Genomic DNA, 14,579 nt, shown 5'->3' on the forward strand with positions numbered 1-14,579 from the left:
TGAAAAACCTCCAAAACATAACAAATCCACAACACTGAGCTAAAACCCCCAAAATTTGGTTAGTGCAGGAACAAGGCTTTCTGTCAGTATCACTTTAGAATGAATTAAGACATAGTAGCAGAAGATGGTAGAAAAGAATGGGCTTTCAGGACACAGAATACAGTACCTTGGTGGGCTCTTTCCTTAGTTGCTGATTTGGAATTGGAATGAGTGAAACATTTATCTCTGCACCCAAGCACTGGCAGATAACAGTTAAGACAGAAGGAGGAGGAATGGAATGCACATTGCAGCGAAACACATTGCAGGAGAGAAGAAAAGGGTTACTTATTAATTTCCAAAGATCTGGTATATATTGCATTTCTTTATAGTACATGATTTATCAGACAGCACAAATCTCAGGCATCACAAGACAAAACATCAATCAAGCCACAAAACCAATATAAAATGGGAAGGAGGTACCCATTTATCAAACAGGAATAATTTCCATTGTCACTGCAATAGCTTCAGACATGTTGCAAAGCCACCATGTGTTTTTCCAAAATTATAATACCAAAAGAAATGTAATGATTAAATCATTCTGTTAAATAATTTATTGAAAGTTTCTATCCAGCTGAAAGTTAGTTTAATTAAAAATCCCAACATTAATGCCTGTTATAAAAAGCTGGTTTAGTCTAGGGACATTAAGTGTAGAATTTGATGGACCTCAAAATTAAAGATATTAGTTCTGTACACCTACAAACATTTTTAAAAGCCTGTGTACAAGTGCAAGAATTTAGAAAACTTGTAATAACTACCACAGAAAGAGATCTTCTCTCCCCTTGCAAAAATTGTCATTTCCTGTGGGAGCCTTATGTGTTTATCAGTGCATTTATCTTTGGCTCAAACCCCACATCTACATAACTGAGTCCTTTTAATACAAATATTCTATTCAATCATACTCAAAATGTTAATAATTCCTGCTTTGGAAATAATTCTCTGAGCTGGGTCTGTATTTTTAAATTATAAATATCCTAGTATTTCCCCATGAGTGGCAAAACTGAGGAAACTTCTTATTTTGCTAAATTACACAGCAATTCCAGGTAAGAAGTGCTGCTCTGCAGAACCAATTTATACTTATAAGGGAAGGAAGAGGAAAAGCTATGGCTTTTGAGTGAACTTACAGTTCTCATGAAAGTATCAACCAAGAAAAGGTCAAAGCATGAAAATATATTATGAAACATAAGTATTTGACCAAATATTTCAGATCAAAACCAACTTGACTGAGCTTTGGGCAGATGCTTCGTGACAATGTTCCAGATCAAGTAAAAAATCATACTTGACACAGACACAAATATTCAGAACAACTGATGAGTGTTCAGAACAATGATGGCTTTAAAAAATTAGAAATACTGTTCACACACTGGAACATATATTCTAACTTATATTTTAAAATTACATGTATTACAAATACATTGTCTGGCACAAAAAAATAGAAAAATGTAATTTTCTACTGGTGTATCATAGCTGAACCTGGCTTTTGAACTTTGGTATGTGTGATAATAAACACAAGGAAAGAAAAGAGTGGTCCAGAATCCAAACCACAAAACCACTGCTATTGTATTTCGCACAGTGTATAATCCATAGCTGCTTGCTGCTTCACATGTGAAATACATCTAGCTGAGAAAAGGTAGTGAGGAACTTTGTGATAATGGATTTGAGAACAATTTTAGAGATTTGATATACTCTGTGTATTTTTAAATTTCTTTTAAAAGAGTAGTGTCAGCTAATCTAAAACCCCCTAGTGTTTACTTCTCTCCAGGGAGATATTCCCTTTCTCTGCTCCCTCTTCCCCTGGCAACTTCTCACCTTCCCCAGGGCTCCCGCTGTACTTGTCAAACATTCTCATGTTTCAGCAAAGTCCTCCTGTGTCCTGCTGAACTGTGAGCAGACACCTTTCAGATGCACAGGGCAGGTGTGGCAGAGCTCCAGCACGACACGAGATAACTTCCCTGCCCTCCTGATTACTGCTGAAATTCAGCCAAGGGACTCCCATGTCCAATAAAACAACGTGTCTGTGACCTCACACTGCCTTCAGGCTCCTTTTTTCTTCTTTGAGTAGCAACAAACTCATCCCATCACACTTACCACGAACTCTAATCCTAGAAACCAGCAGCAGTTATTTCACTAACCCCTTTATCTTCAAAGGACAACTTCCACCCAGCAAGCAGAGAGCTTTCCCTGCCTTATCTCAGCCCCTTCCCTGCCCTCAGCACCACTGGGCTGTTGGTGCTTCTGTGCTGCACAAGGGGATGGAGCAGAAGCAAAGCTCTGCTGGCAGCACTGCCAGAGCTGCAGGGCTCAGCCAGGCTGGGCACAGCACCATTCACCCAAGAGCTGCTGCCCCCACTGCCTCCTGCTCTTCTCAGCCCCAGCTATCTCACCCACATCCCCTGCTTTGTGCACCTCCAGCTACAGCACAGGAGCAGCACAGCGAGCACAGAACAGAAACAAAACTCTCACATAAGGAATATGCATCGATTCTGATTCATGAAAATGCACAGAATTCCTGTGATCAATGAAAACTCCCCAGTCTTTGGTGATCCCTGTGTCCTCTCCTGCCCTTCCTCTCTTCCCTTCTGCTACAATTCTCACATCACTTCCCTACACATCCCTGAGCATTTTCCTTTCTCCCTCCCTCTCTGTTATTCCTTCCTTCATTTCCATAATCCCATCCCACCTCTTCTGGAAGTTTTTCTCTACACAATATTTTTATCCTTCCTCATCTGAGCTGCAGGTTTTGTATCCCACAAGAAGATTTAGGTTGCAATGAACCTCAGCAGGTCAATGTAAACCTAACTAATTTCAGATGCTAAAAGTATCAAAAGAGAAGAAAAACTGCATTTAGATGCTTAGAAATAGCTGTCAAAGGAGCCTTCATGGCTGAAAGGTAATAAATCAAATACAAAATGCTCTCTTTTATGGAATAGATTCATCCCTATTTTAACAAACCTATATTTAAGAAATTTGGTGCACTAATGTTGCACATAAAAAAAACCCCAATTTCATCAGACTAGAGGTGTAGAAGTAGATGGAATCCCCCTAACAGAAAGAAATGTTCTTGTAGAAATGGCACTGATGAGCCCCTGTATCTAGGAATAACTATTTCCAAAAAATGCATTGTATCTCCCTACCTACTACACCTGGCCACATAAGTCCCTACTACTTTGAGTAAAATTGTTCACAGATTATTTGTAATGTTATGAAGCATCAGCAAAGCTTCAGACATATATTGGAATGATTTGTAATTGCAGATTCTGAAGTCTATAGAATTATTATGTAAAATATCCATTTTTAGGCCATACATAGACAAATTAAAAATATGGATGAATCCTAAATTATTTAGAAACATAATCCCTGAGTGCTTAATTTTTCACTAATTCCAACATGAAACCAACTTTATTTCAATGGTAAGTAAAGGATTTGAACAGAAATTAGATAATATTGTGGACTGAGGCCAATCTAATTCCTGTTTTGTTGTTTCACAGAGCAACAAATCAATAAAGAGTATAATTATTTTTATTTCACTAACAGTTGTCATCATTTATTACTTCAAATAATAGACTTTGAGCTAGGCTTACTAACCTCCTCGAGAAAAGCTATTGGATAGATTTACATCCAAATGTCCTGGCACTACCTGCTTAAACACAGTGGACATTCTTGAAGCCCTCGTTTCAGTGCCTAAAGTCAGCCAAAAAAAGAATAGAAGATTAAAAAAAAGCTACAGTGTTAACCAGGCTAATACTTAATATGACTGATTAAATGCCCTTTTTCACCCAATACAGCTGACTCTTGCCAATTTTGTACTTTGGATTTAGTTTTTAACACAAATGTGTACATTGGCAACAGTGTGGAGGTGTTAGATATGGCTAAGCAATCAACATGTTTTACAATAAATGAAGCAAAGCACACACACTTTGGGATGGTGTTACTTTACAAGAAAAGCCACTGTTTGGCAGTATTAGGCCCATTACAACTGAGTAAGACAAGACAGACACAATTTCAAGTCACACAGCCCTTACTGACACAATGGGGTTACCCTCACCTAAACTTCCCCAGGTTTAATCATAAAATAACTGAAATAAAACATGGATTAATTTCTTCATGGCTCCACCTAGGCATAACTCATAGGCAGTTTATACTTCATTAGTTATAAAAGACTTTACTGCCAGATAAATATTGAAAAGTATTTCAAGAAAGATTACAAAAGTCCTTTACACAGAGAAACATATTCACTGAAACTAACAGGCTACCCAGAAGGCCTAACAGTAAAGAAACAACAGAATTCATATGGAACTATCACTAAATCAGAGAAAAGTCTCAGCTTAGGCAGAGCAAAGCACTGTGCAGAGGAGTTTTACCTGGAGACAGAGCAATGGTTGGGCTGACAGTGAGGGTGTTGCTGCCATTCCTTTTGCAGTGGACGGATATCACATTCAGCAAGGCTTGGAGGTATTTCTCCTGTTCTATACTGCTTGAAGATTCCAAAGAAGCGGGGGCTAGAGTCACAAGAAGAATAGATTTGCATTAAAAAAAGAGAAATACAATTTGTAATTACATAGAATAAAAGGCTTACTGTGTAAAGCAGAGCATTGAAAATGTCCTAGTTTGTCTGTCAAAGGTTCAAAAAGCCTCTCCTTTGATGACAAGCTGTTCATCCCCTGGCTGCTCAGCAGGATCCAGCAATGTTCTTTTGCATTCCACACAAAGCTGAACTTGTGAAACTTCCACCTCCTGGTCACTACTTAAAACATTCATCACTAGCCATAACATCATCAGCACAAACTGAGCAAAGATAATGCAGCTCTTCCTTCACTCTCCAAACAAAAAGTAACATTTCTAAGGTTGTGCTCCTTGTCAGCAAAATGTGCAGAGAACATACAGATATGTTTCTTTAACAAAAGTAAGTTAAAACCATACTCAATCAGCTCTTCCTCATTCCAGAAAAGGAAGGTTACTTACCTATACTTGGAGGTTCCTTGGGATACACTGCCCATTAAAAAAGTTAAGAAACCATTAACAAAACAGAGAACCCTCAAAAATAACAAAAACAAATAACCCCAACCATTGTGGGATCCCAAAACCCCTCAAAAAAGAGAAAAACAAATAATCCCAACCATTGTGGGATCCCAACCATAAAGTGCACCCATTGTATCCAAGTGCAAGGACCTAAGGGAAGGAGATGAAGCTCAGCTCCTGGGCCATAGCATGATGACAAAATAGTGTTCAGTATCAATGAGTCAGCTAACTTTTCTTCAAATAACAAACAAAATTTTTGGAATTCCAGTTTATTGCAGCCATCTTTGGACTTTCTATAGGGCAAAAGTTTCATAGCTGCTTAAACCAGGACTTGGTATCTTCCTCACAAGAGCCAACATTTGGAATAAGAGAGTGTCAAAGAATTTGATTGAGCACATTTTGACAAAACACACTGGTAATTTGTAAATAGTTTTCTCCAATGATGATCCAATCAGATTCTATGCTGGAGACTAATAGACAGTAAGCTAATTAGCTGGAGGTGGCAAAAGAAATTTCAAGATAGAAATTAGTATCTGAACTGAAAGTACAATTAGGAAGTGATGATGTTTCCTGCAGGATACCTCATGCTGTTTCTTTCTGAGCAAGTACAAAAGGCCTGAGCAGGAACATTATTTTCTCTTCTACTCCTAAGCAGGATTTACACATCCTGAAATCTACTGGAATGATCTCTGGGTCCCCTAGCCCTTGAAATAACACTACAAAAAGTCAATTTAGGTCTTAACAATTTAGTTAAATTAAAAGAAATGACCTGTCTAAATGAAAGGATAATGTCTATACTGCTTGCACTTACAAAGGTTGGTTTTGTGAAGAGTATTGTGTGTGTTTTAGAAAACAGCTTGACTTACCTCAAAGTCTGTCATTGAACCAAGCAGATACCAGAATTAAAGACTGAGGGCAAAAATGTCCTTGTGATGGCTTAGAGATGGAAAATGTGCCCCTTCACCCTCACCACAGCTCATCCCATCACAGCAGCACACAGAGGTGGCTCAAAGCATTGCCCCTAGCAGCAATGAACTGGGATTCTATGAAATCACCACCTTTCATGTGCTGTGTCCCATGGGAAAGTCACCACAGAAACATGGATTTAAACAAAAGATGGGGGATGGACATCCTGGTAGCAATTTTATCCCATTTAATTTTGTTTTTGTCTCAGGAAAGAAATGCATTGCTTAGTCCTGCAAGGCTAATATGTACTTTATATGCCTGGTCACACGTTGCTCCATCTTTATCTTACAAGTCCTGATACAATCAATAATTCAGCCTGAACCAAGATAACTGTTCTCTTGGATAGTGTTACTACACCCAAGATACAGAAATGTTCTTTCCATAGGGTAGTTGACCAATAAATGCTAATTTAGATGTAGAATGTCATATATAGAACTACAGTGCTCTGCAACAGAATTTCCAGAGAGGTCAGAGTAATTCAGGAACCAACTCGCAGGTTTCAATGAACATTTCAAAAGACCTATATACTCTCCATCTCGTATCTGAACATCTGTTAATAATCTTTTTTTTGGACAGACGTTAGAAAATACAATTCTGTGGCACATGGAGTTTGGTTCCACACAGAAATTAAGTACTGTGCATAATTTCTCAAAACTATGTTCTGTGCTTCTTATATAACACACTGACCTCCAACTATGCTCTGAAAACTTGCGTAACACACCACGGAACAGGAAATCACAAAAATGTTCTCTAAGTTCCAGCAGGCCCCCCTTCTTTCTCTGTATCAATCCAGAACTGACCAATAAAAATCTACTCCTATTTAGGAAAGAATGAATCTGTCAACTTGAATTTAACTTCAGATTCTCTTTGTCCTCTTAGTTTGCTTCACAATGCGTTTTCCTTTATAGACTTCCCTTCACTGCACACAACTCCTGCTGAGGCAGCTCTGTACAACTACCTTTGCTGATCACTTCTGTTTCAACAAGCTTCAACTCCATTAAAAGTAGATAAACACCCTAGAAATATTCTCCATTTTCTTCACACTTTAAAAGAAACAGCAACTCCAAAAGCAAGTATCTGTCGGGCACAGTTACTCTCAATCCGTTTATCTACCCCATAATATTCTGGTGGACATATAGTAATGGCAATATAAAAGGCTATCTATAGCCCTTATATAAAATCAAGAAAAGAAACCATCAGAAAACTACTACAGAAAACATCAAAGTGTTTGTCTTTACTTAATTTTGAGACTATTCCTGCAACAGTCTCAAAAAAAGTCTTTTTTCAATTGATTCTCTCTTTGTACCAGGTTAAAGATGCCTCATCTATATTTCAGCCAGGACAATCAGTATTAAATCAGTTGAAGACTATCATTTGTATTGCCCTGCTGTCAACTATTGCTGGTACTTCACTGATTAATTTTATTTATTCCTTTCAAAAAAAGCACATTATGGAAATTTCAGTTCATTGCCTTCATTGCTCATCACTCCAACTAAAAAAATGTTCCCACAAAACACTGAAGAGATACATTCAATCAGTGTTACAGCAATGAATATTCAGCAGATAATTAGTGATTCACAAATGAGCCTTAACTAGTCAGTCCAGATACTGTCTAACATGAAAAACATTTTTCTAGTATCTTTGAAATAATGAGATTTTAAAGGTGCATTTCATACGCACAAAACCTCAACATGTCTGATAAAATTGCTCTTAAAAGTAAGAAAAACATGGTTTTCATAAAGGTATTCCATGAAGGAAAAATTATGGAGGACTATGCAAAAAATATTTTAATCATAATCTTCAAATTACTTTTATGGTACTTGTACATAAGTGTACAGTATCCTTCTTATAGGCTTTGAAAAATTCTATAAAACACACTTGAATAGGGTAAAAACTTAGCTGCATTTTAGCCATTACTGGGGAGAAATGCAAACATAAACAGGACATAAGAATCTCTTTGATACTTTAATGAGTTTCTGGTACTCCAATTCGACCTCACATTTCCTTTTCCTCCAAAAAGAAAAATTATGGCCTAATTCTGGAATAATTTCTAAACAACTATCAGTTTGATTAAAGAAAATACTGACTCATTCTTGGCATGAAGTTAACTCTGAAAAAGCTACTAGCATGAGATGGAAACTCAGGCAGTCAGACGTATCCTAAACACCGCCTGTGACTGATGGAAGTCAACAAATGTTATTCCCAAAATTAATGTTACCCTAATATTACACACTTATGAAAAACTGACTATTCTGATACACCTTGTGTTGGTCCAATCTCTGTCCAAATAATTCATTCACATTTTTTGAACTGCTTTCTTACCATTCAGGATCTTGACACACAGGAACTAAAAACATCAGATAACCACTTACACCCTGAGACTTCTGATTCAATCGAATCACTGATTTTCCCTGGCAAAATCAGCCTGTCCTTGTGGAATTCCTGCCACAGAGAGCCTGGCTGCATCAACTCACCCGTGGGATGTGTGTTCTGGGATTTGAAGAGGCCCACCACACTTTTTCCATGGAAGCCCCCAGACCTGAGGAGCAGCGTGCTGTTTTTGGTGTTCTTCCAGCAGACCACGGGCAGGCGGTTGTGGCGGTAGCAGCGAGCCACTCTCTGCAGGCTGCTGTCCTGGACAGACTGAGGGACCACCAGCAGCCCAGGATAGCTGCATTGACAGAAAGGGGAAAAAAAAATAAAATTGAACAATTAAAATTGCTTTCAAAATGCTCAGCAATAAAAATAAAATTTCTAAAATTACAACTGAAAACACATCTTAATGAAATACACTTTAACTGTTAGAATGACTTTTATTTTTAAAGGAATTTTTAGTCCAAGCCTAGCAAATACAAGAAGCAAACTGCATTTTAAATAGAAATTGAATTATGAAAAATTTGTAAGACTCTCATTACTAATCCCTTTCCATTTAAGGTTACATTTTATTTGGTAGCATTTTTCTTCTTAGCACACCTCTTATCTATCACTATAACGAAGCCGTCTTTTTAAGCATGACAGAAAACAGAATTTTGAGGTACACAAATGATGCAGTATTCCATTTTGACAATTGTATATGAAATATGAGAATTGAAAGGAAAGAATGTTGAATTGCCTAAAGTATCACAATGAAAACAATAGTCTTTCATTTATGGAAAAATATATTTAAATTTTACAATTGGAGTCCTTGGAACAGAGTGCTTGACACTGCATTTTTGTGTTCTGTTAAAACACTGCAGTGCACTGGGAGATTAGAAAATTCACTGATATAATACTTTAAAGATGGAAAACACAGCAAGATGGTACTTTTGTTCATGTTAGTGAAAGAAGGATTCAAACAATATGAAATATGATTTTCTGTTGCCTCCAAAAAATAAAAAATCAACTTAAGTGCCAATTTCATGTGTTAAGAAGAAACTAAGATGAGGAACAAGAAACAGCTGTTACTAGATAACTGCTTAGTAGATTACTTTTATTCCCTCTACAATATACACTATTTCTGCAAATTCAGTTCTTGGAAATTTATTCAACTGCCCTCAGACAAAATAAATGTACATGCTATTTACAGCCTACACAGCAATGACAGTAATATAGTAGTAGGTAAGCATTTATATACTGAGATTTGTAAATCTTTCAGATACTAATTATAGTTAAAAAAAAAGCCTAAAGAATATCAAAAACTCATGGTTTCAGGGGAGGAAAGGGTTGTCTCCATAATGCTCAAAGCATAATGAAAATGGACAGATTTCATGCCTTCATCTGCATTGTTCTCCATGGTGACTAAACAAAACCAGTATTCTAGACAAATCAGAAAACAAGAAAGGATCTAGTATTTTTCTCCTGTGCCCTTCTTCCTGGCAATTCCATTGTCCATAATGAAAGCAATGACCAGCCTAAACTGGCTCTAGAGAATGCAAATGTCTTCTGATATGACTCATGCAGATAGGCTTTTGTATTAAAAGGAATTTTTGTGGGCAGTGTCAGCAAACTACATCAGCTTTCACAACAAAAAGAAAGGACTTGTAACACTGATGTGCTAAAACACAGCATGTGACTTTCAGCACATGACAAACTTTGAAAGTAAATACTTTCATGAAGTGAACTCTAACACATGCTTTTTAATTTGAAGAAATAGAAATAGCTATTTATAATTGCTTCTGAAGCTTGCTTTTTTATTTTGGAACAGAAGAGATGCTAAACGCAAATACATTAATGCACACGTACATACATGTGTCATACATGTTCATACACGTACATACATGTTCAGCTACCTCAGTGAATTGACACACTCACCTCCTGCAAAGGGAATACATCCTGTTCAGTGCAGTTATTCTCAAGTATTCTGTTTTGGAGCGAGAGGAATTAGTGCTGATGGTGCCCAGCCCCAAACGCTGGTAGTCCCTGAAGCAGGCTCTTTCCACTAACTGCTCCATGGTTGATTTTTCTGATGCTTTCAGGGTGCCACTGGTGTGCAGCTCGCTGTCATCTGAAACTAAAGGGAATAATCTTCCTGGGGAGGCCAGCAGTTACACAGCAAACAATGCTACTTTCTTCCAAACAAGTTTGTGCTGCTCTCAGTGATGAATGGCAAGGTCCAGGACATGCAAACCACAGCTCAACAAATTTATAAACACTAAAATAGTATTTTAGTCAGCAAACCTGACTATAGCACCAATTTACCTACTGGCATGGCTGACATCTCTCTAGCTAAAAGCCTGGAGAAAGTTATCCCACATATTGATTTGAACTGACCTGAAGACAGATAATCTTTCTTTACCAATTTACAAATTCTTTACAGAGTCATTACACATTCAAAATAAAAATGAAGTACACAATTTTTTTTAAAGCTATCTTCAGAAGAGGTAACAATCTTTTTAAGGCTTTAAATATTTCAGTGTTGTAATTTCGTAAGAAATGACTGTTGGGTTCTGAGTGTCTCAGTTTCAGTGTCAGGCTGCAGCTTTCTTCAGCCGTGCATATCAGCTGCCCTTTCCAAAGCAGAAAAAACTTCAACCATGAGAGATAAAAACTATGTCACAAGTTCAAACTACTCTGAAATTCAAGTCAAGCAAGGTCTTTGTACAAAACCTGCCACCTGCCTATTAGTGACACATTTCCAAATACTTCTGAGAGCAGATTTACTGCTCACAGCATGTATCAGTTACTTGCTACCACCTCAAGCATTGAAATATGTGCATATGAGACCTATTTCTCCATGGATGAGGCACTGAAAAGTGTATGATTTAAAAGTATAGGATTTAAACTTAAAACAGGACTTCATAAAACTGGAGTTTAAGCTTATTTAGAAAAAAAAAATTATGCTATAATTAACATTTTACTGGCAGTAGACAACATTCAGAATTGAGAGAAGTAGTACCTCTATGATTTTTTCTTACTGTGCATCTTAAGCATAAAAGCTAAATGAAAAATTTTCTTTGCCCTTTCAGCTAAAAAAAAAAAATTCTCTATTTGATCTAAATAATAAAGTTGAACATTCTGGATCTCTCCTCTTTTTCCTCTTTTTTCATATTTGTCATGGTAAGAAGAAGTCACACAACATCTGAAGTATGAAGTGCACTAATGAGAAACAAAATTAAATGAGCTTTAGAAATAATTCTTTTGGGTCATACAAAATCTTGGTATTTAACAGTTTTGAATGGAAAGGACTCAAGATGAGGGTGCATTTTGTGAAATATTTTTCCCTAAATGGATTTTTCTCCCATGAAAGCAGGTACATTGGCGATCAGACTTGGCAAAATACTCTCCTGTTCATAAAAAGCTAAACATAAGAGCTCCTATTCATGTCCTTAAGCAGAAGAGGGAGATGAAGATATTTTGCTGCCTCAAGTTTAACATGATTTATTTGATTTTGAAAAACTATGGAATAATCCCTCTGTTTTACTGTTCTTGAGATATGACTGTTTTCAAAAGAAAGTTTCACAGTCTCTTGTATTATTGAACACACCCATATGACCACTAGAAGAAAAAGAATTTACTAATGATTGAGATATTCTAAACTCTGAAAACCAAGATATGAGGAGGAATGTGAGGGAAATCAGATGTTCATTGGCAACAACTCATAACTACAGCACTGTGCCCAGTTTTCAAAATCACATTGCAAGTTAGATGTGGACTACCTAAAGAAGCCTGAGAAGAGAGCAATGAAGAGGATCAGAAGTCCATGAAAGACTAATAAGCAAAGAACTGAAAGAACTGCATAGATTTAACATTGAGAAGACAACAGAAAAATACTACAATAGATCATAAATATACCATGTATTGCAATCAGAATGAGGGGAATCACCTCTTCTATCTGTAAACAGTGGCAGAGTAAGAAATGAAGGGTTTAAACTGCAGCAAGAGGGTGTTTAGTCCTGAATCTCAGACAATTGCTTGTTTTCTCCAGCATTAAGGATGTTTCAGTATTGGTATGAGCTGTCTAGAGTTGTGGAACCTTCACCTTTGAAAGCTTTTAAGAGGAAGTCAGGCAAACACCTATGGGGACCAGATGAAGTATGTTGATCTTGCCTTGGGGCAGAGCTGGACTACTTGATCTCATGAAGTTCCTTCCAGCCCTATCTTTAACATTTCTTTTTGAAGTGCATCACCTGCTGTAGATAGTTCATTGTTGGCAGAGCTGCATAGTTTCCTATAACTCAGTTTTTGAGACTTGCAAACAACTCAAAGCCAAAGCCAAAGCCACAGCAGTCAATGCAAAAGGCATTGCAGTGATTGCTGCCTGTGCTCTCTGCACTGTGTCTGGAGCAGAGCCACTGCTGCTGACAGCTCCCTGTCCCTGATGTGCCAGGGCTGCAGGGAGAGAACAGCAAACTCAGCCTTTGGTCACCTCAACACGTTCCCAGCCAAGACACCCGGAAAGCAGCAGGCCTAGACACTCACAAGTTATAATTTTAGAATTTTTTTAGGGAAGGAAAAAAGTGACTGTCACTGAACTTATACAGCACCTGTGTTCATGGAAGAATTGTTTTGTGTATTAGCAATGCAAAAACTCTGCAAACTTCTTCATCATCAAGAGACTGTGAGTACACTGCGCTTGGTGTCTCTGGGTGAAGGACACAAAACCACCCCAAAATCACCCAGGTCCAGCCTGCAGAATTGTTTCTGACCCAAAGAACATGCAACATCAGAGCACATGCTAACTCAGCACTTAGGGAAGATGCTGGAAATTCAATTAAGGTAATTTTCAGCACTCTAAAGACACTCTGTTTTCCAAAGCTTTCCTTTTGCCTATTTCTCATCACTGGAATGAAAGAAGAGAAACAGGATTTTGAAGCTTGCCTGGAATGGCTTTCTTCCATTTCAGAGAGAACAGAGGCTTCATTCCTGCTTTAGACAACTCTCATGCATCTGTTCCTAAGTCACATGAGTTGCCTTGCTCAGTGACCAAATATTCAACAGCAAAATTCGGCTTGTTTGATGTTTGGAAGAAATTATCAGTGTCTGAAGAACACTTCATTATCTGAGATGGCTCTGTTTTTTTTAAAGAAAGAATGCTTTGACAAAACAACACCTGTTTATGTACAGGAGAATCTGGTTCCCTCTAGTGGCTTATTATAAATTAGCAGTGGTAAGGATATACAGACAGGATATACAAGGATATACAGACAGCAGCATATGGGAGGAGGAAAAGAGGCTTTTTGGGGAAAGTCAAACTCCACACCATCGCACAAACTGCACCAAGTGCCCAAACCTCTTTCTACCTTCTACCCCAAAATAATTTCGATCAAAAATATGGGAAGTGGTATTTTCAGTAGTAACGAGTTCTGCCGCTTTCAGAAACCATTTGTCAGTTCCACATCCACAAAAGTCTCCAATTTGCTCATTCTTGCGCCTCACCAGTTACTGCTTCCTCATCAGAGACTAGCTGCAGAGGTCAGATGTTTAGAGATAAATGGAAGCTGCAGCATGCTTCTGTGCTGTTTCATCTCCACTAGCATGATGTAAAAATGATCTAAAAGATATCCTATCTAAATAGTTTGAGAATTAAAAAACAATCTAGTACTTTGCTGTACCACTGAATTCAGTCACCTTCCTCTTCTCATTGCAAAAGAAAACACTCACTAAATGCACAGGTTTGAAATCCTTCTCTTTCCTGCCTAGGAAAACCCTTCAATTCCTAACTGAAGGCATTTCTCACTCAACATACCAGAATGGAAGCACAACAGGACAGATTTATCGACCAAGATGGACAAAGGAGTCACACTCTTACCAGAGATATCATCCTCTTCATTGCAGCTGGGCCGATTCCCTCTCTCCTCCACTATGGTTCCCGTTTTCTTCTTCAGTAAGTACTGGCGCCCAATTGTCATCTTCCCAGCACGTTTTGCTCCCTTCACAATGCTTTTGGAGAAGGTACTGTAAACCCAAAACAACAAAAGCATTTGGAAACATTCATCTCATTCTGCCTGATAGCATTTACAGATTTCTAGAAAGAATGCAAATAAAATAGATTTAACCATTTTTCACTTAATACAACAAGCCTAAACTTCAGAAAAATTGTTTCCTATGTTAATTTTGAAACAAAAATTGTATTACTTTAA

At 37.6% G+C, this 14,579-nt stretch overlaps 1 protein-coding gene across 7 annotated transcripts in view; it reads right to left on the reverse strand.

Moving 5' to 3' along the window:
• Positions 1–14,579, reverse strand: part of SBF2 (SET binding factor 2) — a 230,431-nt gene that overhangs the window by 27,141 nt on the left and 188,711 nt on the right. For 2 of the 7 annotated variants that reach the window (XM_084208181.1, XM_084208180.1), the window contains exons 25-30: positions 14,249–14,394; positions 10,312–10,510; positions 8,496–8,692; positions 4,398–4,535; positions 3,622–3,717; positions 167–238 (exon numbers count right to left, since the gene is read on the reverse strand). In XM_084208181.1, coding sequence (XP_084064307.1) covers positions 167–238; positions 3,622–3,717; positions 4,398–4,535; positions 8,496–8,692; positions 10,312–10,510; positions 14,249–14,394 — 848 coding nt within the window. The remainder of the gene's footprint in view (positions 1–166; positions 239–3,621; positions 3,718–4,397; positions 4,536–8,495; positions 8,693–10,311; positions 10,511–14,248; positions 14,395–14,579) is intronic. The other 5 variants (XM_084208185.1, XM_084208184.1, XM_084208182.1 and 2 more) reach the window with 4 other exon arrangements.

The sequence above is a fragment of the Fringilla coelebs genome, assembly GCF_963513975.1.
Source record: "Fringilla coelebs genome assembly, chromosome: 6".
Lineage (NCBI taxonomy): Eukaryota > Metazoa > Chordata > Aves > Passeriformes > Fringillidae > Fringilla > Fringilla coelebs.